Source organism: Pleurodeles waltl, chromosome 5 (genome assembly GCF_031143425.1).
Source record: "Pleurodeles waltl isolate 20211129_DDA chromosome 5, aPleWal1.hap1.20221129, whole genome shotgun sequence".
NCBI lineage: Eukaryota > Metazoa > Chordata > Amphibia > Caudata > Salamandridae > Pleurodeles > Pleurodeles waltl.
In genome coordinates, this window is record NC_090444.1 from 974,270,556 (window position 1) to 974,294,556 (window position 24,001).

The 24,001-nt window shown below is 43.7% G+C and overlaps 1 protein-coding gene across 4 annotated transcripts in view; it reads right to left on the reverse strand.

The window, feature by feature from the left end:
• Positions 1-24,001, reverse strand: part of ADAT2 (adenosine deaminase tRNA specific 2) — a 109,671-nt gene that overhangs the window by 23,651 nt on the left and 62,019 nt on the right. For all 4 annotated transcript variants that reach the window (XM_069235118.1, XM_069235120.1, XM_069235119.1 and 1 more), the window contains one exon: positions 6,096-6,246. In XM_069235118.1, coding sequence (XP_069091219.1) covers positions 6,096-6,246 — 151 coding nt within the window. The remainder of the gene's footprint in view (positions 1-6,095; positions 6,247-24,001) is intronic.

Genomic DNA, 24,001 nt, shown 5'->3' on the forward strand with positions numbered 1-24,001 from the left:
ATTTGAGCTTGCTCTGATTCCATTTGCAATTTCGTTGGGCGCAATGTGGTCTTGTTTTTTTTTTTTTTTCCTCCTGGAGCTGGGAGTTATCCAGTCCTCGGTTGTTGTCTTTTCCGTTGGTGGGCTGATCAAACCTTTAGCGTGAATCCATGTCCATGCATCCTCTGGGGTAGGGAACATGAGCGTTTTCTCGTCTATGGTGATACGCAAGCGGGCTGGAAACATAAGAGAATAAGTAATGTTATTTTGTCGCAAGATTTGTTTGATCTTTACAAAAGTTGCTCTTCTACGTTGTACTTCCAGTGTGTAGTCCGGGTATGCAGATATGTTATTATTTTCCAAGCTGATTTGACTGGAAGATCTAAAGTGTTGAAGAACAGAATCTCTATCTCTGTGGTTGAGAAATCTGGCTATCATGGGTCGGGGTGGTGCTCCAGGCCGCGGAGGTCTGCCCGGCATTCTGTGGGCTCTCTCTATCATTGGTAATTTTGTGGCATCCTGTATTTTCATTATTTCTTTCAGCCAGTTTTCTAGGAAATCCTCGGCTTTGGGTAGTTCCAATCGTTCTGGGATGCCAGTGAATCTGATATTGTTACGTCTTGAGCGCCCCTCTGCCTCTTCAGCTCGGCGTTGTAGCTGTGCCAGCTCAGTTTCCATTTGTTTGAATTTGCTTTTCATGTCTGTCATCTCCGGTTGAACAGTTTTTAGCGACAGTTCAGCATTATGCACTCTGTCAGACAGTTTACGGTGGTCAGCTCGGAGTAGGGAGACCTCCAGCACTGCGGCATCAATTTTCCCTTCTAGCGAGGTTTTGGTTTCCATGATTGCCTGCATAATTTTATCAAATTGCTGAGAGTGTGTGCGTAGCGTCTCGTTCAGTTGAAGCAGCGTTGCATTTTGCATGTCCGGATGGCCCACGGAGGGGGGGATTTCTCCCTCCGCAGAGGTCCCTGTTTTGGAGTGCTTAGGTTTAACCATTGTGCCCAATGTGCATCCGGGAGGAATTAGGCCGTAAGAAATCAGCTATGTGTCCTGGAGGGGCGAAGCGGGGGCCCCGCACGCCAAAGTGGGTGATTTTAGCGTATCCAGTAGTCCAAGGCGTGGTTGCGTATTTTTAGGGATATTAGGAGTTAGTATGTTTACTTATTGTCTGAAGCCCGCTTGTTGCTATATCTTCATCCCACTCCACGTTGCCAGGCAGAGAGCTGACTGCCTCTAGCCTGGATCAGGTGCGAAGGGTTTTCCACTTGTATGCTTGTGGCTTGATATTTTGGTGGCCCAGCGTGGTTGTTTTATGTGCTTTTAATTTATTATGTACCTGCGCTCACAAACTACTTGCTTCGATTTCTTTATTTTCTTCCTATTTTTCTTTTTTTTTTTTCCTTTTTATTATTTTATTGGCTCCCTTTTTTTTTTTTTTTTTCCCCTTCTTTTCCACTCCTCCGCCTCTTCTTTTTTATCCTTTGTGTTGGATCAGGGCTGGTGCTTGTAAGTCGTTGTCGCTAGCCCAGTGCGCTGTTACTTCTTCTTCCTGTGTGGGAGGGGAGGCGGCCGCCCGCTGGCCGCGAGTCCTCCCCGCCGGTCCGGTCCACGCCACCGGAGGGGGGCCCAGAAGGCAAGCCGGGGCCCCGGCTCCACCCGGGCACGCGCTCGCCGGCCGCCACCCCAGATCAAGGGCGGAGCGTCACTGCAAGCCAAACGCCCGGTCCTGGCGCCGGCACGTCCGAGGCACGGCCCCGTGGGGAGACACGGCCCAAAGCGCCCGCCGCAGCGTCACCGCGCGATGCGGTTACCAGTCTTCGGCAGGGGGGGTCACGGAGAATTGTCCGGGGTGCTAGATCATAGCAGGGGGGACTCGCTCACAGCCGCGTGCCCCCCCGAGCTTCTTGTTGCTCCGGTAGAACGCGGCCAAGCCGGAAGCCGCGGCGTCCCCGGGGCCGCGCCCCAGCCGACAGGCCCACCTCCAGGGCCCACGGCAGTCTGGGCCCACTAGCCCCCGACCCCCCCGGCGATCCCACGGGGAGGCCGAGCGGGGCAACCTCGCCGTCGCGCACACGCCTCACCGACCGCGAGCGGCCGTCCCACCGACCGCGAGCGGGCCGCCTCACCTCCCGATCCAAAGCTCCAGGCGCGCCTCGCTCCTTCGGATCCTGCAGTCGATTACGGGGCCATCCGCAGCTGTTTCTGTTTTCTTGGGGGCTGCCCCCGGCACGAGGGGGGAAGCCTCACCATTTTAGCGCCGACCGGGGACCAGGATACTCGGCAAGAAGGAGGGCCGCGAGCGGAGCTCTTTGCTCAAGCGTCCGCTCCGGCCGCCATCTTGGCCACGCCCCGATTCTTCCTATTTGATTAAAGTGGCTACGTTGTGCATCATAGGGAGGGCTGATCTTTTAAAAATGCATATAGCTACGGAATCGAGATTGGTATCACTCAAATTACATATATATATCTATGAGATGCACTTATGGAGCCGAGATTTCTGGACCATCACAATGTTAACAGCCTAGCTATAAAAAAGAATCACCTCATTAGATCTTTACTTGATATGCCAGCAAGTACCCCTGCATTTCCCATATTCCTGGATTTGGGGTCTGAGGAGAGTTTGACATCTAGTGAGTCTTAGAACCTTTGCCTTTTGACAGAGGTTATGGCAGACCACAGAGTTGGAATCTTATAGAAATGGTATACTTTAAATCATAAAATAGATAAAGACAATGTGGTATTGAGGTGAAAACATGTAAAAAAGAAATGGTTGCATATCCTGGTCTTACAAGTACTCTGGGATGATCTGAGGAGCATTAATGGCAGATCTATCAAATTTCTGAAAAAAAAACTATTGGTCTCCAATTGCAGAGAAATGGAATGCTTGGCACCATACTCATTCTGTATTAGCGGTTCATAAAAGGCTACATGTACAGGCAGCCATAGGGCTAAAAGAGATCATTATGTACAGATTCACATTACAGAGGAATTACAGAAAGTAAGAGGTATGCTTACAATAGACCCTTTGAGTCGGACCACGTTTGGGCAGGCCACAGGGCAGAAAGGGGCTACTGGGCCCCAACCATCATGATTGAAGTAGTTTGACACTGGTGCCCTCAGGCATGTACTCAAAGGTTCTCCAAACTACTGTCTCAAACTTCAGAACCGGTTTGGGGGGGTTCTCTTTCCAGTGTCCTCAGACTACTCTCCAGAAAGAGCCTTTGGCAAAGTGATGCTTTTCACAGCAAATCGCTTTTGGTCTGTCTCCAGGCAGGACTACTCACAAAATGGGCACCAAGTGTGAGGTTTTCAGCACCTGGCTAGCATTAGCATTTCTGAAGCAGAAATCAGGGGAGTATAAAGGAGCAAGCCTGTTCTAGGAACATTCTCATCCTGAACAACAGGGACTCCAGTTCCAACCTTCACCCTTACCATCTACCAAACGGCAGTGAACAGGAAGAACTATTCAGCAGACCCTCATAAGAAAGTCTGTTAGGGAATTTCTAAGGGGAAGCCTCACACTTCAGTGTTTGGTTCACCAGCCTCTTGTGTTTGAGGGCGTCAGGCTATAAAGATTTTTCTCCATTTCACTTTCTCTTTAAAAATAAGAATTGGCAAAGTCATGAGGTTTAGCCTATGCGAGAGCTATTGGATTTGCCAATTTGTTTTGGCCATGTTGTACAGCAGTGTGGCTAAAAGTAAAAGTGAAAGTAAGAGCAATTCGGTGGCCAGAGAAAACATTCTTCTTCGGACTTGGCACGAAAGGAACAGGGAAGAGGGTAGGGGTATGGGAAAGCAATGATGATGGTGAGGAGTAGAAGGGAAAGAAGTAATAGCACCTCAATCACAGCGCAAGCAGTGGATGGACACTGATCATGTTGTGTTCTGTCCTATCAGAGACAGTGCTCTGACTTGTGGCAGGAACTTGTTAGAAAACCTTCTGCTATCAAGCTTAGACGTGGAGCTCCCTGGATCCATCTCTAACCTAGAGATCTTAGTTCACCAGGTCTTCCCATTCCCATGTCCTGTCAACAGTCTTCTCCTGTACATAAACACATGTATTTCAAAGGCTGAGGTTGTGCGGAGTTACACATACCAATGAAATTACATGGTAAGGTAATGGCCAAGAACAGAATGGCCTCGCAGTCAACATCATTATTCAGAAAAAGCTATTAAAAGAACTTTGAAAAATGCTAGTAAAGTAACGTTAATGGGAATTCGGATAAAAAAAAGGTTGATGCAGGAGCATCGAGGCACACAAAGAAGTGAAGGGCTGGTCAACGTTTTAATTTCTTTGACATTTCTGGTTCTAGTAACAGAGCTATGAAACATAAATAGAGAAAATGTGGTCTCGATGTTAAGAAGGTTGGCTGTCAAAGCACGAACCCGAGTTTACTTGAGTAAACAGTGAGATCCCGGGACTATGCCTGATTTTTTAATAGGTTTACATTTTGGAGTGCTTAGAAACATGATAAGCCCATAACTCGGTGCTGAATAAAAATGTGCGCATATATAGAATTGGGCACTCAAAACCGAAAACGTCGACTGAGCATCTGGGTCAAAAGCGTAGGGTTTATCAGGCTGCATGAAGCAGGTTTGAAAATTCCATGTACAAGGACTCAGGATTAGTGCATTCTTGGATCCCACAACCTCAGAAATTCACCAGAAAGGTGCTGGTCGTAAAGCTCTAGCTGCCCCCTTATGTGGTTGTGCTCTGTTGGATGTCTGTGGGGGTCGTACAGCCTGAAAGAGAGACTAACAGAAGGTGTTTATGATTCACTATTTACTTCTAGAGGGCCAGTAATGGGCTCAAGCCTTAACACATGTGCTTTTAGGCCATCATTAATTTCAAGATAGCTCAAGGACATAAGCAAGGAGGGGAGAAGTAGGTGGGGGTACAGGCAAACACTGACATAGAGGGCTGGAGGGGGAAGAAGCAACACAGAGAAGTGATGTGTGGGAGGTGAAAGAAGCAACAGTACTTTAATCACAGTGTGAGCAGTGGGCGGACACTAATTAAGATTAATAAATTTGTGCTGGGTACATGCTCCACGGACAGAAAAGGAAGGTACGCTCGGCACGAGCTGTCCAATTAGGAGGCAGCAAGAAGAGTGACAATGATGCCAACGAATGGTTACCAATGGGCAGACTCCAAGCCCTTATAGGAAATAAATACCCCTTGCAGCAGTACATGCGATATGGGCAGGCAAGACATAACAGGCCTAAATGTTTGAAGGTTTAGAGGTGTAAAAGGTCTAAAAATTAACTGTGCAATACAATTTTATTTAACTTTACCCCAAAGATCCTAAAGGTATTTTTAAGTAACAAGACCGATTCCATACAAACCAGCCAACATAGTAAGTACTGCATTCAACTCCACCAAGATTCTCAATTTTCCTTATCACTAAAACATGCCAAGATCATCCAACCACATTCGAATACACCTAGATTAACGGTATTGCATTTAAAACACACATTCAACATCATCTGCAAATAGCTGCCACATACACTACATATGCTCTGGAGTAGTGAGAGATAGTAGTGATCACTTGAATACTCTTAAAGAAGACAAACGGAAACCATCAAAAATCATCTTCTGTAACTCTAAATAAAGTGCAGCCACCATACAGGATCAATAAATACTGGCAGTGACACTCAATTTACTTGCTTTTCAAATGGGCATCAGGGTTGAGTGTGCAATAAACACCACCAGCTTTACTCAGATGTACGACAGACAGCAAAACTATTCTGGAAACATTTGAGAAGAGCTTTCTTACATCCGATTTTTCAATCAGTAACCTGAAATAGTAATAATGAGGAAGTTTGCATACACAGGCTTATGTTACAAATGTACTTTCGCAAATAAAATAGTTTTCCATCAAAATATTATTCCCTTATCTGAACAGTTGCTCAGCACAGCAGATAGATTCAATGCTGCAAGCAAGGTATCCTACAAGGTTTCCTACACCATCTTGCCTACAAGCAGCAAGCAAATGTGCATTGCACTTCCGACACCATTCTGTCGCCGCAGGGGTGTACCTGACCATGAACATTCATATGAAAACAATATGCTGACATATGGCTTCCCAGCATGCTCAAAGAAGAAAGGATACTGAGCAGACGCAAGGCAGCTGCACACATGATGCATGGCTCAACAGTCACATAGAGGGTCGTGTGTTCAAAGACGTCGGTGGTCTTCTCGCTGTGGCGCTGGCACCAGTCCAGAACCTGATCAATCGCCACCATCTCCGCATGTCTGGTGGCCTGTGGATGCACAGAAAAAACAAGCATCTCGGTGAAAGGTTTTTATTTAATGTCATCTTGAAGCGGTGGATCAACTCGCCAAAATAACTGAATGCAGACGTATTATTCACTGACTGGGAGGAAAATGGCGTTGGAAGAGCCGATATCAATTCTTCATCCTTTACTTTTAGTATGACTGTTCAAACTAACACAAGGTTTGTAACAAACTAAACATTAAAATGCTCCTAATCCTAGCTAGTGTTTTTAATTGCCAGGATACCCCTTATTGGTTTAAATTCAGTTGCTGTTTAATTGTTTTTTGCACTGCTTAGATCTATTTTTATTGAGAAAAAGCGAACTACTTATTAACAATCTTACTCCAAGGAAAGAAAACACCGGGAAAACTTATCATCAATTATGATGAAGCAGCCTGAGTAATTATTTACACCCTGGAACCTGAGCACAGCCAAGAAAGCAATGTCGTTGGGCACCTGGGGTACTAGATACATTCCTTTTCCTATCCCACATTCCTGGTTTCATCACAATTAAGCCATTTCCTGAACTAGGGGTGTAGCCGGTGTGGTAGGAGGAAAGTGCAGCAAACTATATAATGTCCTGTGTTCATATGTGTCCCAGTAAGCCTTTGGTTTTCAAACGTTTTAATGCTGTGCCCCCCATTTCCCCCACTCCCCCCAAGTGGGGGAAAATAAATGAACCCCCCCTCCGAACTTTTCACAATTATTCTTTTAAGTAGGCAATGTTTAAACAAGTCTAAACTTACTTAAACATTGCAGTTAGGTTCTGTTACCTTTTTTAAAATTGGAACAAATTGTTTTCTGCTTAAAACAATGCACTGTTATCTGCATACGCTTCTTTTGGCCACAGCCTGGCGCCCCCCCCCCGGAATCACCTGAGGATCTCCTAGGGAAGGGCCCACCACCCAGTTTGAAGACCCCTGCAGTAAGTCAATAACCTGACAATGTTCACAGCAAACGTCATCCCCAGACTGCCAGTTATAATGAACGTATTTGTCGTATTCCCTTGCTACAAAAGTACTGAAGTAAAGATCTCTAAATATCCATCAATTCCAGACAACAAAAGCAAAAATACAGGGCAGATACATAGCAATATTTATCGCAAACCGCATAATCATTTAGGCCCTCATTACGAGTGTGGCGGTCTCAAGACAGTCACACTCGTGATGGCAGTCGGACCGCCATGGTGGTTGGACCGCTGCAGACAAGGTGGTCCGACTGCCCTATTATGACCTTGGTGGAGCCACCACGGTCCGACCGTTCACATCGGCAGGCTGCCGCCAGCTGGCAGCCTGGCAGTCCCGGGGGTTGTAATCCGCCAGGAGTCCCCATACGCCAGCCTTTCCCTTCCGTGGCGGTGTAACCGTCATGGAAAGGCTGGCGGAATGGGGTGCAAGGGGGCCCCTGCACTGCCCAAGCACTTGGCATGGGCAGTGCAGGGGCCCATATGCACAGCCCCATCGTGCATTCCACTGCCGAGTGGGCAATGGGTGCTGCTGCACCTGCCGCACCGCCCAATTGCAGCCGGCTCGGTTATGGCCCTGTTTCCTGCTGGGCCAGTGGGCAGAAACAGTGTTTACGCCTGCCGGCCCAGCTGGAAACTGAAAATAAGGATGGTGGGGTTTAGCCCACAATGGTGGTCTAGTGGCAGTATGAGTTTGGCGGGTGGCGGAGACTCATGATGAGGCCCTTAGTTTGGATTACATCTCTTCATTTAAAATAATAGTAGTAAATAAATATCCACAACTTATCCGTAAAATTGTAATAGATAACCCCTCAGATTGCTAGGGCAGACCAATGCAATTAAAATCAGAGTCCTTCGAATGAGTTGTTTTATAAATGGAAAATATTCTGTTATATCTTGATACAGCATGTAAAATCAATAATTTGGGTATACAAATGAAGCACCTCATGGAAGAAAGCGAGCCTACACCACTGGATAGGAGACAAGAGGTTGATAGGGCTGGTATGCCCAACTCTGGTTTGTCAAGCCATACAACTAAAATGGAGTAGATCTAGGCTTACCGTACCAGGGGATGTGGAGACAAGTTTATAATATAGCTGGACTCATCCTGTTCCTTAATGTTTTTTGTCCAAGTTTTCCAGTCATGAGATTAAAAGCAGTAGATCAAAGGTGGCCCAAGTAATACATTAGAAGGCTTTTGAAGGTTCAAACATTTCTAAGATATTCGGGACTCCGATCTCTTCAGAATATTTAATCATGGTCATGGTGCACCACTTAAAATATTTGAATTAGCCACTGTGAGTATTTATTAAATTAGAATGCCCTGAAAAGCTGGTAAGCATTGATAAAGTGGTAGGTAATAAAGTTATTACTTTCAAATAGCTCCAAACAAAGAAGAGACTAAGGGGGTGATTCTGACCCCGGCGGTCTTAGACCGCCGGGGCCAGGGTCGGCGGGAGCACCGCCGACAGGCCGGCGGTGCCCCGCAGGGCATTCTGACCGCGGCGGTAAAGCCGCGGTCAGACCGGCAACACTGGCGGTCTCCCGCCAGTGTACCGCTGCCCTGTTGAATCCTCCAAGGCGGCGCAGCTCGCTGCGCCGCCGAGGGGATTCCGACCCCCCCTACCGCCATCCAGTTCCCGGCGGTCCGCCCGCCGGGAACCGGATGGCGGTAGGTGGGGTCGCGGGGCCCCTGGGGGCCCCTGCAGTGCCCATGCCACTGGCATGGGCACTGCAGGGGCCCCGTAAGAGGGCCCCTACAAGTATTTCACTGTCTGCTTGGCAGACAGTGAAATACGCGACGGGTGCAAATGCACCCGTCGCACCTTCCCACTCCGCCGGCTCGATTACGAGCCGGCATCCTCGTGGGAAGGTCGTTTTCCCCTGGGCTGGCGGGCGGCCTTTTGGCGGCCGCCCGCCAGCCCAGGGGAAAACTTGAAATACCCGCTGCGGTCTTTTGACCGCGGCGCGGTATTTTGGGGGCGGAATTCTGTCGGGCGGCCTCCGCCGCCCGCCAGAATCAGAATCACCCCCTAAATTGCCTTTTCCAGTCAAGGCTGCAGAAAGGTGCATGAAGCAATCACTCAACTAGTACAAATGTTATTGGAAGGAAGGAAACTTTGCCAAGTGATGCGCCTGCACGACATAGTGAAGGAAAACACACAGGTGGTCCAGACAAGAGAGATTGCTGACACTCTTCTCACAGAGGCTTGTCAAAGGTGCAAACAATATGCAACTACAGATTAATAAGTCTGAAAGTTCTTTGAAAGGTGTGCACAGACTATTCTGATTTCCCAACATGCTGATTTGTTGAGAAATCGATTGAGGTAAATATTTTCTTTAGTACTGTAAGCTAGAATGTAGACTTCTCAAGAATAATTTAACAGATACGTACCAAGTAGACAAATTTGGGTAAGAAAAGCATGTACCATGTTTTGGATAAGCAATGCAGCTCTCATTGGAGGGCTTTTTTGGTCCTTGCTTTTTGTACTGTTCCTAGAAAATAACATAGAAACACATCAAGCCTAGAGCCATTCATGCTTATGGTGCCTTTATTTTGTAATGAATTAACCTATCGTTTATTGAGGGATAACTACTAGAAACAGAATGACTCTTGTGATGGTTTCTAGATGATTGCAAAATGAGAATTATTTATTCAGTCCAGTCATTATCATATAACGGTGGAACAGTATTCTACTGCACATCTATCTGGCAATCTTATGAGCCTACTAGCTTAGAGCTACAAACAAGAAGCCAAACATGAGGACAATCAGTTTCATAACTTTTTATTCCATTTTCATTCACATACCTTTAACCACTGGTCTGCGAGGTGCTATGATAGCTATTAGTAAATAAATGTAATAGTTTTGAACCCATCCCCACCCTCTTGAGAAATACCTCCAGGCAACAACTTCCCTTATCTGTGCCATCTGTGAATGTGCCGAAGGTCACGCTAAAACGTTTGTGCATTGGTCACCTGTCCCAACACTCACCATTCCTTTTGAAAGTCATTGTGCCAATCCAGTTGTATTACCCCCCTCCCCCAACAATGTGGAAGCAGAACTGACTGCTGGGTAGCAATAATCTGGGGCACTAAAAAATAGCGAGGTTTACTCAGCTTCTTAGACAGAACAGCAAAATATGGCACGCAGTCCATGTAGTAGGTTTTGTTTTGTTTGTTCTGTTGCAAGATTTTCTCCATTGCTAGTATGTTTCACATTCTATTGACCCAATGTATTTCATTCAATTACTTTATTTGAATACCATCCTATCCATAAAAGTACAAAACGTGCACAGTAAAATACATACATTACTTGATAAAAACACAGTCATAAAAACAAGAAACTAATATCCAATGCCATAACCACAATGCACAAAACAATACAATAATTATTTCAATGAGCCTAATCAGTATTCATAGGTCCTAAGCTCGTACTGCTACTCTCAGGATTGCCCCGACATAGGCAATTACCTCTTCATCTTTAAGTTGAGAAAAAATGATGAGGGTTGCCCTGAGTTTATTAATGTTGCGTCTTTTTACAAGAAGAATCAAATAGTTCTTCGAACTACATAGAGTAATATCAACAAAAAAATGTAAAGTTTGTCATCGATTACCCTGAATTCCCATCACAAGGACAAGACATGAAGTCAAGATTGGCATTAAAACCCAATGGAAAACATAGGAAATACTTTATTGTGCCAGCCCTATAAAGAAACAATAAACTTCGCTCCCAAAGGCCCATTGGTCTAGTCATGTACCCTTCAGGTGAGCTATCTGTTAGGAGATTCATTAAGGCAACCATACTAGCCTTCCCCCTCTCTATGGTCATTCTTTCAGTATCAACTAAATTAACCAAACCTTTCTGTAGCAGTTTTTTTTATTGATATTGAGATTTCCCTCAGGGGCCGTAAAAACATGCTGTTGACCAATCGTACGCAGACTGGATTCCACATAGGATAATCTCAGGGACTTTGTCACAACTAAGGCAATCCATGATGGTATCTCTGGTGAGAATTGCCTCCTTAGTTTCCCACACTGTCATCAATAATAAAGGTGGTATGGGCTCTGCTGTAATCTTCTATATATGGGATGCCCAATTCTCTGTGATGGGTCAAATGGGAGTCGCCAGGACCTTTCTACAGAACCTGTTTTCTTCAGTCTGAATTATGTCACATTTTTGGATCCCCCATACCTCTGCTCCATTTGTTGGTGCTGGGATACACTGTGTTTTGTAAATTTGCAAAAGGGGGATGAGTGCACCTCCACCCCTAGGTTGTGGCAAGCTAAATAAAGTCCCAGTAGCCTTTATTAATTTAGCCCTGCAGTGAATAATGTGCGGAGCCCTAGAACCAGTATCAGCAAAAGTTAGGCCTAGATCTGGGAAAGTGCCAGTGCATTTCAAACTGTTGTTACCAACTGCTAGAGTGGACAGACAATATTTCTTTGGGCCACAAGCCATGATATACGATTTTGCAAAATTAGTCCGCAAATCTAGTGCGGCCATAAAATCCATAAAACCATGGACTAGAAGCCACAAGCCTCTTGGAGTACAAGCCATTAATACAGCATCATCCGCATACAGGAATAAGGGTAACGTGGAGCCTTTAATAATTGGGACATCTGGCGTTATATTCATTAAAAAAAAGGATGAATATTGTTAATATATAAAATAGAAGTGAGGCTAAAACACATCCTTGTCACACTCTGTGAAAAACTCCTCTATGTTTTGTGACCTCACCGTCTGAGTTTATTCTAACTCTGGCCTTCATATCTATGTGCAAATACGCTGGAAAGTGCACTAGTGCTTCATCCATCCCATATGCAAGAAGGTTTGACCACAGCAATTAAACGCTGAGGTCAAATCCATAAAAGCCAAATACAAAGGGAATCGTTTGGCAATGGTATACTTCCCAATAATCAGGTACAGGTTTAGACATTGCCCTAAAGTTTCAACACAGTTCCTGAAACCATATTGGCAAGGACGCAAAATGGACTTCTCCTCGGTACACTCTCTAATCCTGTTGTAAAGACTCTTACGAGAATCTTTACTGCGGTGTCAATTTAAGAGATGGGCCATTAGGAACCTGGCTGTGAACGATCGCCCTTTTTAAAAATAGGTACTATGATGGAAGATGTCCACAAACTAGTTAGTGGACAGTGGGTAAGACAGTTAAAAACATTCACCAATAGAGGTGCCCAAAACTCAGGACTGTACTTTTATAAGATCAACTGGGATACCATCTGTCCCAGGGGCCTTAACTGACTCTGGACCATAGCATCTTCTACCCCATTCAAGAATACATGTATTTCCCTAAAAATAGACCTCACAGCGAAGTCACTTGATACTTGGGTTGCGGCTTAGGTTCTTGTGAAATGTGCTTCCCATGTCCCACTGTAAATATGACAACTGATCGGGGTTACAACTTGACTCATAGGTTTCATGTCTGACACGGCTTCCCAGAACAATTTACTGTTCTTCTTGGCTGCAGATAAAACCACTGAATCCCACTGAACTTGTAGCTCTTCCCTCTTCCTCCTGGAAGTTACCCCTTTATACGCCTTACTTCGGAGTGCCACTTCCAAGGGGTCCCTAGGGTTGGCTGCAAGTGCACTACATAACTGACGATTAGCTTCTGAACATTGATAGTTAATGTGCATGAAGGGCGTAATAGCTTTTTCCTGATGTTCAAACAAAGCGGATTAAAGACCCCTATCACTTCAAATTCAGTAACATTCTCAGCTAAACAAGCCTCTATGAGATTTGGATCCTCAGTGATCATTTTATGAAAGAGTTGGCCGGGTTCTACTGCTTTCCAAACTAATCCTAAGCCATCAGTGGTCGTCTGGATGTTTCTAGTTACACACTCCATTCTGGATTTAGGACTGGGTACATTATGAGTGCCATCGCAATGGGGTTATGACGGGGTTATGATCCCCAAAGTCGGACCGTACTACCATCACGTGCAACAGTGTTGGGACCACAGGAACTTATTGGTCATAATGATACCAGCATATGTTTGCTCCCATTAGGATATTTTTACATACCTTAAGCGTTGGGTGCTCCTTGGAGTTCCCAAAATTGCTACACCCCAAGTCCACAGCCTGCATTTTGTAATAGGTTCTCTGCCCTAAGTAATCTCGATGGAATAGACTGACTGGGGACTAGTCTTGTTGACAGGAAAGAACCTATATTAGAACCATTGCCTAAACTGCTCCATCCTGATACTCTTTCACCCTCTGGTAGTATTCTGGACTCTGAGGATTCTGTGTTGAGGATATTGAGATGGGATGTGACAGGTCTTCAATGTAAGATTACAATACTAGTGTTGTGAGGTTACTTTAGCATTTACACAGGCACAATATTTAGTTCCCAGTAGTTTCACAGTTTTGGAGAATGCCATAGAGTGTGTGTTAAAGTACTGGGCAATTTGCACCCCCGCCAACAGCTCCCATCTATCTGCTCGTCCCATTCTGCCAGTTTTTGGGGAGTTCAATACTAATGACATAGTAACTTATATAGTGGTTGTTTTAATTGGAAAACTTTGTATTGTCTGTTTTCAGACTGGACTGCTCCGATTGGAGTAGGGTCAAGACTGACTTGCAAATAGCTGGGCCAAAACTGAGGTGACACAGTTTGCAAAATTACAATGGACTGGGATGCAGCTCAGTGGAATTACTGGTGGCTGAGACTAATTTAAGCATTCCATCCATCACTTTTTGTATACTTCAGTATGTTGTCCTAAGAGGGTCAGATATGCCGGATGTAGGTCCAGTGCATAATGTGTCACTGGAGCCAAGCTATACCCAGCTGATGAGCCCATAACAAGGGCAAAACCAGTCATGGGAAGCCTGCGTCCCTTTTCAGGGAGGACTTGGCTTGGTAGTTGTTCTGACTGCAGCAGGGTCCAGATTGATTTGCATTTAGGTAGGTCTAAACTGAGGTGACATGGTGTGCAAAATAAGAATGGGCTGGGTTGCTGCCCAAGTAATTACAAGTGGCTGAGATTAATTCATGAATTCCACACACCATTTTTTGTATACTTCAGATATACAAACTTTGCCATAAATTTCGCTCCACTCTTTGTCCTTCAGCACCCTTGGTTAAAGAGTGCTCGTCCATCAATTGTCTCTAAATAGATGACACTTGTGTTCATTGTGGTGTGTGTTTTTATGACGTATCAAATGGTGTCAAAGGTCAGGATATACCTTCTTCCATGCCAGGCTGAAGCATCCAATCCATAACTTGCAGATGTATGAAACGTTTGGGAAGTTTATAATGGCTCGAGTCCTTCAATTATTTAATTTGCCCATTCCTAAATAACAAAGCCACCATGACACATCAGTTGTTATTCAACTGCGTAAAGACTTGTTTAACCATGGCTGGATGGAGGTCAGGGTTGAAGTGAACAGGTGTGAAATGGTATGGACATGAGATGAGTCTCTATCAGAACTTTACTTTCTCCCAGGTAAGCAGTGTAGCCCATGTAACAGGGTATGAGTATAATTCTTAGCTCCTAGGAGTTATGGCCATTCAGGGATTTTGGAATAGTGGTTATTACCGGAAATACTGGAGGTCTATTGTGCACCACTTTTTGTCAGTTTCAAGCTTCTACCACTTTATTAAGTAACGCAACAGGGCAGCTTAATGATCAGATAGTTTGTGGAGTACCGCCAGTTGCCCATGCCTATTGATTTATATGTGTATTTGGCTGGTATTCTCTGTAGCTTATTAGGGAACATGTAATTGTTAAGTAGAGCTTGTAGTTATTGGAGGATCTCTTTGAGTACATCTTTACTGGTACAGTCAAACATGGAAACAATTGTGTGTTGTAACGTGGCTAAAGTATCTCAGTGTAATATAGAGATTCTTCAACTTGTTTTCCCTTGTGCACACAAAAATGCATCGCTTCTCCACACTACATGCATTCAAGCCTGGCAGTACTGGATGGTTCTTGCTTAGGTGCTCTTGTGTAACCACAAACATTAAGGTTGTTAGTTGAAATGTGTATGATCCAATATTTGTGTAGCTGTCTCTAGCCCTGGCAGAGTGCAGGGTAGCCCTGCAGTGGGCACAACCTCATCCTCTCCATCTTCGCGAGTCCTTAAGCTTCATAGGCTAGAAAAGGCTCCTGCCATTCTGCAATGGAGTGGAAACAGTGCAGATCATGACCAAGCTACATGTAATCATTTTAATACCTCACTATTTATTTGATTCAAGATTTCCTATTAGAAAAAAGGAGCATCAGAAAGCTGTACACTGTAAATGTTAAAAGAGAATACAAAAATGTAAAATAAAAGTATTAAAGTATGCATTAAGTTTCCAACAGTTTAGGTGAAACATATTCAAATATTTACCGTTTATACACTTGAGAACATTTATATAGCTGATTCTGTGATTTAGGGCCAGATTTAAAATTTGCTGGTAGGACCATCCCATGCTATGGTGACAGACTAATTTACTCCAACCACTGGCAGAGGGCCTGACTGCCAAATTATGAAATGTCCATCCGCCCAATGGGCATTTCAAGAGTTTACTGAAATCACCATCAAGGCGGTTCCAGTAAATGCATTGAAGCTTTGTTTACAAAGTCTTTTCAGTTCCAAAAACAAAACCCCACACCTCCCACGGCAATGGGGGCATTTTTTGTTTTGTTTATTGCCACGACCCGCCAGTATCTTTATTAATTAAAGTACATAATAGTTCATCAAAACCTTTACACCATCCATAATAAGGTAAAATTCATAGTACAAATTTCATAAGAAGCCATAAAATCAAGTATTTTTTTAACAATCCAATACCTAATACTAGATAAGATCCATAAAAACAAGTACACTTTTTACAGTGCAAAATCCTTCTTGGGTATAAGTGTAAGGCAGCCGAGCTTTACCTATACCCATAAAGCGTGACCTCTAATATTGATATGCATTAAATATACTTGACCAATTATTTTGATTTAAAACCATATACCATAAAGTGCAGCTACCAAACAGGTACAGCCTTGTTGCCTTTAATCCATGTGATTTTGTACATAATAGGTTAACATACTGCAAAGCCTCCACCTCTTACTGTACCCTCAATTGAGACTGTCTTACTATGGGCATCCTGTTTTTTCAGAGACCTGACTTAAAAAATGTATTAATCTGGCATTTAAAATAATGTCGGATGACTTAAAACTAGCAATTACCGCTTGCCTACACGTACGTATATTTCCCAGGTTAAAATCATCCTTAAGATATCTTCTGCGATCTTGATTTAAGCCTTGGCATATGCAGATCCAATGTATAAGGTTCCGAACTCCACACCCAGATAGAATACAAGGGGAATTTAAACCAGAGCATTCCCAGGGGGTAGTAGCAGAACCTCCTGGGAGAAGAACAAATCGATATTTAATGAATAGATCTTTTTCTTTCTTTGACCATCCCGACTCCAGATACAGCTGGTATTTCATGGTTTTATACTGATTTATTATTACCCAGGAGTGAGATCTACCAACCAAAAGACCCCTGTTCATATCCAAAGACTTTTTCTTCATAATACGATTAATATATATACTTTTTTTTTTTAAGTCTCGAGAGCTAGATTCTCATGCCACAGAGAATGGGTCCCCAAATCGTCAAAGGTTTGGTCTAGAGATACCTGGGATGGGGCACTTGGATTCAAACTCATCTCCTGCCAGAGTGCTTGACATTTCCCTTTACTTGTTGAACATGTTTCCAGATTTTAATATAGGCACCTTGTCTTGCAATAATTGATTCATTTACCCAAATTCCAGCCTGATTTGGGCCTGAGATGCATTAACTGGGAGATGAAAAAGAGCTCTAAAAACTTTACCAATTATCCCATTCTGGGAAACTGCATCTCTACCCCTCAAAGCTTCACTATCATAAGTGATAGTAGAAACTAGTTGGCGGATATCACTTGAAGCAGAGGACGATAGCTAGGACCGTCTAGAGATTTCGGCAGGGTACAGAAAGCAAACAACAGTGCGTTAAATCGGTTTTCTGGGGAGTAAAAGACCTCCTCTCATCGAATATTACCCCCAAGTATCTATAGAGTTTTACTTGTTCAAGTTCATGGCCTTGAAGGTACACTTATACGTTTTGTGTACTCTTTTACTTATTTCCATAGTATTCGTTTTCTTCTCATGTATTACCATTCCATTTTGTTCAGCAAAATCTGCTATTTTCACTATCAATTGCTGTAATCCTACTTTAGTATGACTTAGAAGGATTACATTATCCGCATAGAGCAAGTTTGAAATACAAAGGTCCCCAATCTTTGGAGGGTGCACATTTACCTCATTTAGCATAGAGGTCAGATCAGATACAAAAAGATTAAAAAGATAGGGTGCAAGCACACAACCCTGTTGAAGACTGCGTTCGGTCATAATTTTTCTTGATAGGAATGTACAGTTCCCTACTATCACCCTAATCCATGTGCCAGTAAGTAGCATCTGAATACCTTTTAATAGCTGCACCGGGATACCCCACTGGGTTAATCTTGCCCATAACTGACTACGCTGTACCAAATCAAATGTGGATTTAAAATCCACAAAACATACGCACAGGGGTCGTTTTATTTTATTACATTTATCTATAATGGTGGTGAGAGATAAAATGTTTACCGCTGTTCCAGGCCCTCTAATAAAGCCTGTCTGATTGACCGAAATTATGTTGTTTTCATTTGCCCAGCTCTGGAGATCCTCCAAAAGGGAACCAGCGTAGTATTTGGATTCAGAGTCAGTTAAGGTGATTAGGTGGTAGTTCTCAGGGTTGGCACGATTTCACCTTTAAAAATCAGGTGAATAATAGCGCCCTTCCAAGATCTTGGATTAGCTTCAAGTTCCAGTGCATTATTAAAAACCACAACCAACTTCTTTGCCCAGAAGCCTGGGTTTGTTTTATATAAGGCATTAGGGATCCCATTTGGACCTGGAGCTCTGGCCTGCCTACTATTATTAATAAGTCTAGTATCCTGAGCAACCGTAAACGTTAAATTGTTTTCTTCTTTGAGCTTGGGGAAGGTTAAGGTGTCGATGGTTCCCAGGTCGTAGGCCCCTACTGGTCCCCCTTGGCTAAACACCACTTTTTTGCTTTCTTTTGCTTGATTGAAATATTGAGTTAAAAAATATCATACCAAGAACATTCAGAAATATCTGAGCTAGTCAGGATCGTATGGGCTTTGTTTAAATCATTTACTATTTGCAAAATGCCTGAGAATTCGTTTTTTTACTTAAAAACAGAGCCTTTGCCCAGAAGTCCTGTCTATTCCTTGCCTTGTCTTCCCACATCTGTTTCCTTTATGAGCTATTTGTATCTTTTAAATCTTTTTGGATACAAAGGTCAGTTGAGTTCTTCTTTGCAAATCTTGAGGCAGTAAGGGCTATTATTTTTATTTTATCTCTATTTCTTTACTTATTCCAATGCATAATTCTGATTAGATTTTTAAAGATTTTCAGAGAGAAAACCGATTCATCCAGGAAAGCTGACCATTGAAAAATTAGGTCACCAATTAGGGCACCAGTCGGATCACAAATAAGTTGGTTTAGCAACAACTCTGAGTTTATACCAATAACTTCAATTGAATCACAACGCCATTGAAGTTTCTTATAATTAGTCGTGGTAATATTTCTTGGATGCGTAGCAGCGGGTTATGCTTTGGGTAACTATAATTAATTTCCATACTTTGCAGACCATGATCACTTAATTCTGTCCTAACAATGTGGTAGGTGGCAACTAGGGTTAGGAGTGGCAAGGTGACCACTACATAGTCAATTAGGGATTGGTTCCCAAAGGCATAGTAAGTAGCTGCGGGGGAGAATATCCTGTTGGTACCTTCTGAAATGAAACAAACAAACAAACTGAACTCCCTTAGCGTCTATTGGGCCTGAACCATTGCTCCCTAAAGATTGTTGAGGGACAGACCACATATAGTCCTGGTGCACAATCTGTTCCTCTCTCTCAAAGGGTTGCAAAACTTCATGTTAAAGTCCCCTGCAATTAAGAGCTCCGGAGCATCAGATTCTTGCATACGTGTTAGAATTTCTTCTGCCAGTTTGGAGGTCATAAGTTTCCTGGAGTGGGCATCGGGATGAATATAAACATTAATTATCAGGAGAGGCCTCCTTATCTTTTTATGTCAATTTAGCAATTTTATTAATAAACGGTCTTCATCTTCCTCCTTTTATTGCATACACGATGCATTTAGCCCTACTTCAATAGAAGTCGCCAGGCAACCCTTCGGATGACCAAACTTTTCATCTTATATGCTGGGGAAAAAAAACCTATATAGCCATTGACAGAAAATGGTTTAGTCGCCCAGGTCTCCTGTAATAACACAATCTGAAAGTCTTTTAATAAAGTTAGATCTTTTAATTGATTATTAGCACTAACTCGGTTTATGTTCCAGGAACATATTTTAAGTGAGTTTTGACTATATTTAGCCTTGGTCTATCTTAATGATGTGCGATATGGCTCTCAGGGTCTCCTACTTTTGTGAAGAGCAGCTGAAAACCATCCCAAACTTAATTGCCCAGACTCCTGTCCGTTATCTAGATAATAACTTACAGGATGATAAATAGCTGGTGTAGAATTCCCAACTGCAGTTCTAAGAACTGAATAGGGTTTTTGAGAGCCACTATTTTGTGTTAGTTGTGATGTCCTATTGTCAATTTTTAAGGGTTCTGGATAACCAATCTGCTCTGGGATTTTGAGCTCAATTCCTAATTTTAGAAAAGCGCTTTTCTCATTAAAAACCCTATTGACAAACTTTGATGCAGCCCAGGTCACCATGGTCGATTCTTGGATGGGACTACTTGCCGCCTCAGACCCAGTCAGGAATTCTATGTAGACAATGTCTACAGACTGGACGTTCTCCAGCGAAGGTATTGCTTGCAAAGGTTTTAGTATATTACCGCGATTTAATAGATCTTGTGGGTCCCTGGTCTGATATCTTGGAGAGAAAATTATCCTATTTCCACCCCGGGCAATCCTGCTGGAAACCTTCTATTATGGTGTCCTGGCTGACTTCACAGAATTGTCCATGCTGGGTTTTCTTAAAGATAAGTAGGGTCCTCTCCCTACTAGTCAAAACCTGATGATTTTGATTGGGGCCTGTGTCTGAGCTAACTGTCCTAAGGTAATCTATACGAGGCCTTGGGTACCCACCCCTTTCCTGTGACCCATGCTGTATGGGGGATGTTGGTCTACTAAGTAAACCTTTACCCCAGACTGCTATAGCCTCTGCTGTGGGAGCTACATTTTTTAAAACGTTATCAGTTAGCATCGCTCTGAGATTCCTCCTTTGTCCCTCTTCTGTTGAGAATTCTGTTTAGGTACCTTGTTTTTTTTTTTATCTCTACAGCCGGTATCCCAGTCTACTTGGGAGTTTATTTTTCCATGACTCGGGCTTTCGCTATTTGATATAGCCACTATCTTTTTTTTTGTTAAACTGTTTTTATTAACATTTATCGTTTAAGAAAACAGTGATACAAGCAATTCGAATCACAAATAGGCTTAAGCAATATACCAGGCGTATCAGCGCCCTCTAGCCCCAACTGTAATCATATCAATGTTTAACAGAGGGTAGAGCTACATTCAACGTAGAACTCAAACATTCCCACCCGGAATAAGTGCTGAAGCACAGACATATGTGATATCTCATACAAAAAAAAAAGAAAAAGAAGAAAGAAGAAAAACCACAATGCAAACAACCAAACTATGTGTACCACCTCCTACAGCTCTTTGTATAAAGTCTGAGGATAGAACAGAAAAGCAAGGGATTCACCCGCACCGGAGTCGCCACACACCCAACCCTTCCCAATTGTTCCTCCCGTGGACTGATTCTTACACGTGGAAAAGGTGAGAGCCCTAAGACGCGGGCTACAAGCTGTGAGGGGTATGCCCCTGGAGAGGAACCTCACCAGAGGGTCCCAAATGTAATCAAAGCTTCTCCTGGAGTCATCCAATTTATCAGATAATCGATCCAAAGCGAGCCCGCGTCACAGTCTAGTATACCACAATGCTATTGGGGGTGGTTCTGTTTTTTTCCAATATGACGCTAGTACTGTCTTCACTGCACCTAGTGCCAACCACAGAATAGAACGGTCGCCCCGTGTTTGATGTTGCAGTTTCGGAGCACGCAAGCCCAATAAAACATGTGCCGGTAGGCAGGTACGGGGTAACCCCCAAATCTCTTTTAGATGTGACAGAATTTCGTTCCAGTATGGGCGAATAACAGGACAGTCCCACCAGACATGCCTAAAATCTCCCAACATCCCACATCCCCGCCAACACCTATCAGACACCGGGGGATAGAGTTTTTTTAAGTTTCTCCAGGTAGAGATACCAATTGTAGAGAATTTTATAATGTGCTTCCCTAGTTCCCATGGAGCAGTTATAATTGACTATGTCCTGAAACAGGCGGTGCCAGAGACCTTCCTCCACCGGGGACTCCAGAACCTGCTCCCACAAGGGCAGATGCTGGGGGGGTATAAGCGTGCTGCGCCGATGTCAACAACCTATATTGTGTGGAAATATTACCCTGCGCTACCCCCCTGCTGAACTAATCTCTCAATGGGAAGGAGATTCCTGGTGGCCGCTGCCCGCACATGAGGCTAAGTGACCCAGTGGAGAAGTTGATTATAATGAAAGCGCTCAGAAATGGGTAAATGAAAGTCTCTACAGCAGTTTTCGAATGTACGTACATGTTCCCCATGGAACAACCTCCCTCCCTCCACTTGTCAAAAGGACCTGGGTAGCTACCGGGGGAAAGGCCATGTTATAGTGGATTGGGGTATGGGGTGAGGGAAAGTTTGTGAGCCTGTAGGCTCTTGTCATCGTGTCCCATACCTTAAGGGTTGTAGCAGTGGGGGTGCTGAGATAAGCGTTCTTCGGGTGGTCTCCTTTGGGTTTCCCTAGCACATCCCATAGTGTCTGCCCCGTCTCTGCCCTGTCCATGTGTAGCCACAACTTATCGGATTCTCGGAGTGAACACTCAGTGATAACGCGGAGCTGTGCCGCTCTATAATATGTGAGAGGATCTGGTAGGGCCAAACCACACTTGTCTCTGGGGCACGTAAGCAATTTATTGGAAAGCCGAGCTCTTGTGTCTTTCCAAATGAACTGGGTGAACATCTTACGGAGCTCTGCGTAAAAATCCTTAGGAATGTCAATGGGCATGCTTGGGAACAGATATAAAAACATGGGAGAACCATCATCTTAATGGTGTTGATACGACCTAACCATGAGTGCCAGTGTGTTGACCATCTCTTAAAATCCACTCGTAGCGTCCTAAGGAGGGGTGGAAAATTTGCCTTAAATAGATCAGCCACCCTGGGGGTGAGCGTGACTCGCAGGTACAAAATGTCTTTCTTGGCCCATACAAATGGGGAAGTGGCAGCTAACACACTCATCTCAGTGGAAAGGACTGTTAAGTTAAGGATATAGAATTTCCCCCTATTCACTTTGAAGCCTGCTACCTGCTCGAAGAGGCCCAACTCCTCCTGGAGGGCCCGAAGGGTCGTACGTGGTTGAGTAACAAAAAGCAAGATGTCGCCGGCAAACAGTGAGATCTTATGTTGATCAGGGCCACATTGGATACCTTAAAAATTCGGATCGGCCCATATCCGGGCTGCCAGAGGTTCCACGCTAAGTGCAAAAAGCAACGGGGAAAGGGGACAACCCTGTCTGGTTCCCCCGGAGAGGTCAAAGAAATCAGAAGACACCCCGTTGATGCAAATTCGTGACCGGGGACCCGAGTAGTTGCTCATTACCATCGCTATGCACATTAATTTCATGTTCCAACAGCTGACAAGGAACAACGAAGCGATTTTTTGCTTTACTCGTAAATTAGGTCACTGACCCCTTGCACAGAAGAAAACACTTTATAACTCCAAGTGTGCTGCAGCAGTCTTATATGGGGCAGGTGTTTGGGGCTATAACAAAATACCCTCCCTCCAAAGTGCTGAAAATAAATTCCTGCGTAGATTACTGACGGTTCCAAAGTGTATAGCAAACTTCATCAGTCATGAGGAAATTGGTCAATGTTTTTTGGAGGACAGGGTTTCTATTGCTCCTTTACTGCTCTGGATTAGATGTTGGCTGAACGCTGTGGCAAAACTTGTTCAAGACTGCATTTCTGATTGCTTACAGTTGGACAACTCAAATAGGATTCCCTGGATTGTGTTTTTGCGAAACTCCTTTGAGAAGCTAGGGCTCAGGTACATGTTTGAAGAACCCCAACTGTTAACTACAAACTCTAGGTCTGTCTTGAAGTCAACTTATTTTGAGTACATATCAGAATCGAGATTTTATAGCTCCCTGAAACTGAAATCCTTCGACCCCTATATCCGGATTGTAACTGTCCCATGTCTTGAACCTTACTTGATCTGGTTTTCAAGTTCTAAAATAACCTCTTTTTTAACATTTTTTAAATTTAATTCGATTCATTTTAAGGTAACCTTTCCTAAACCATGTCTTTGGCAAAAGGATTTACCACTCTGCCCCTGTGATTCCAAATCAAAGCAGAGTACCTCGCATTTTTTTTCTTTTTTGTTCTTTATACGCTGCTCCTAGAAAGGTCTTTATTTTACCCATTTTATGTCATCTTAGACCTATCCATTATAAGGAAGCTCTATTATATTTTCAGAATGTCAGATATTCAAACTTGTCACCACGTACTAAATTTTGTTACAGCTTCTTTAAGTATCAGGAAAAGGTCTATTCCATTTTAATCTCTATATGTTTGAGAGAGGTTTCTGTATAATACTACAAGGT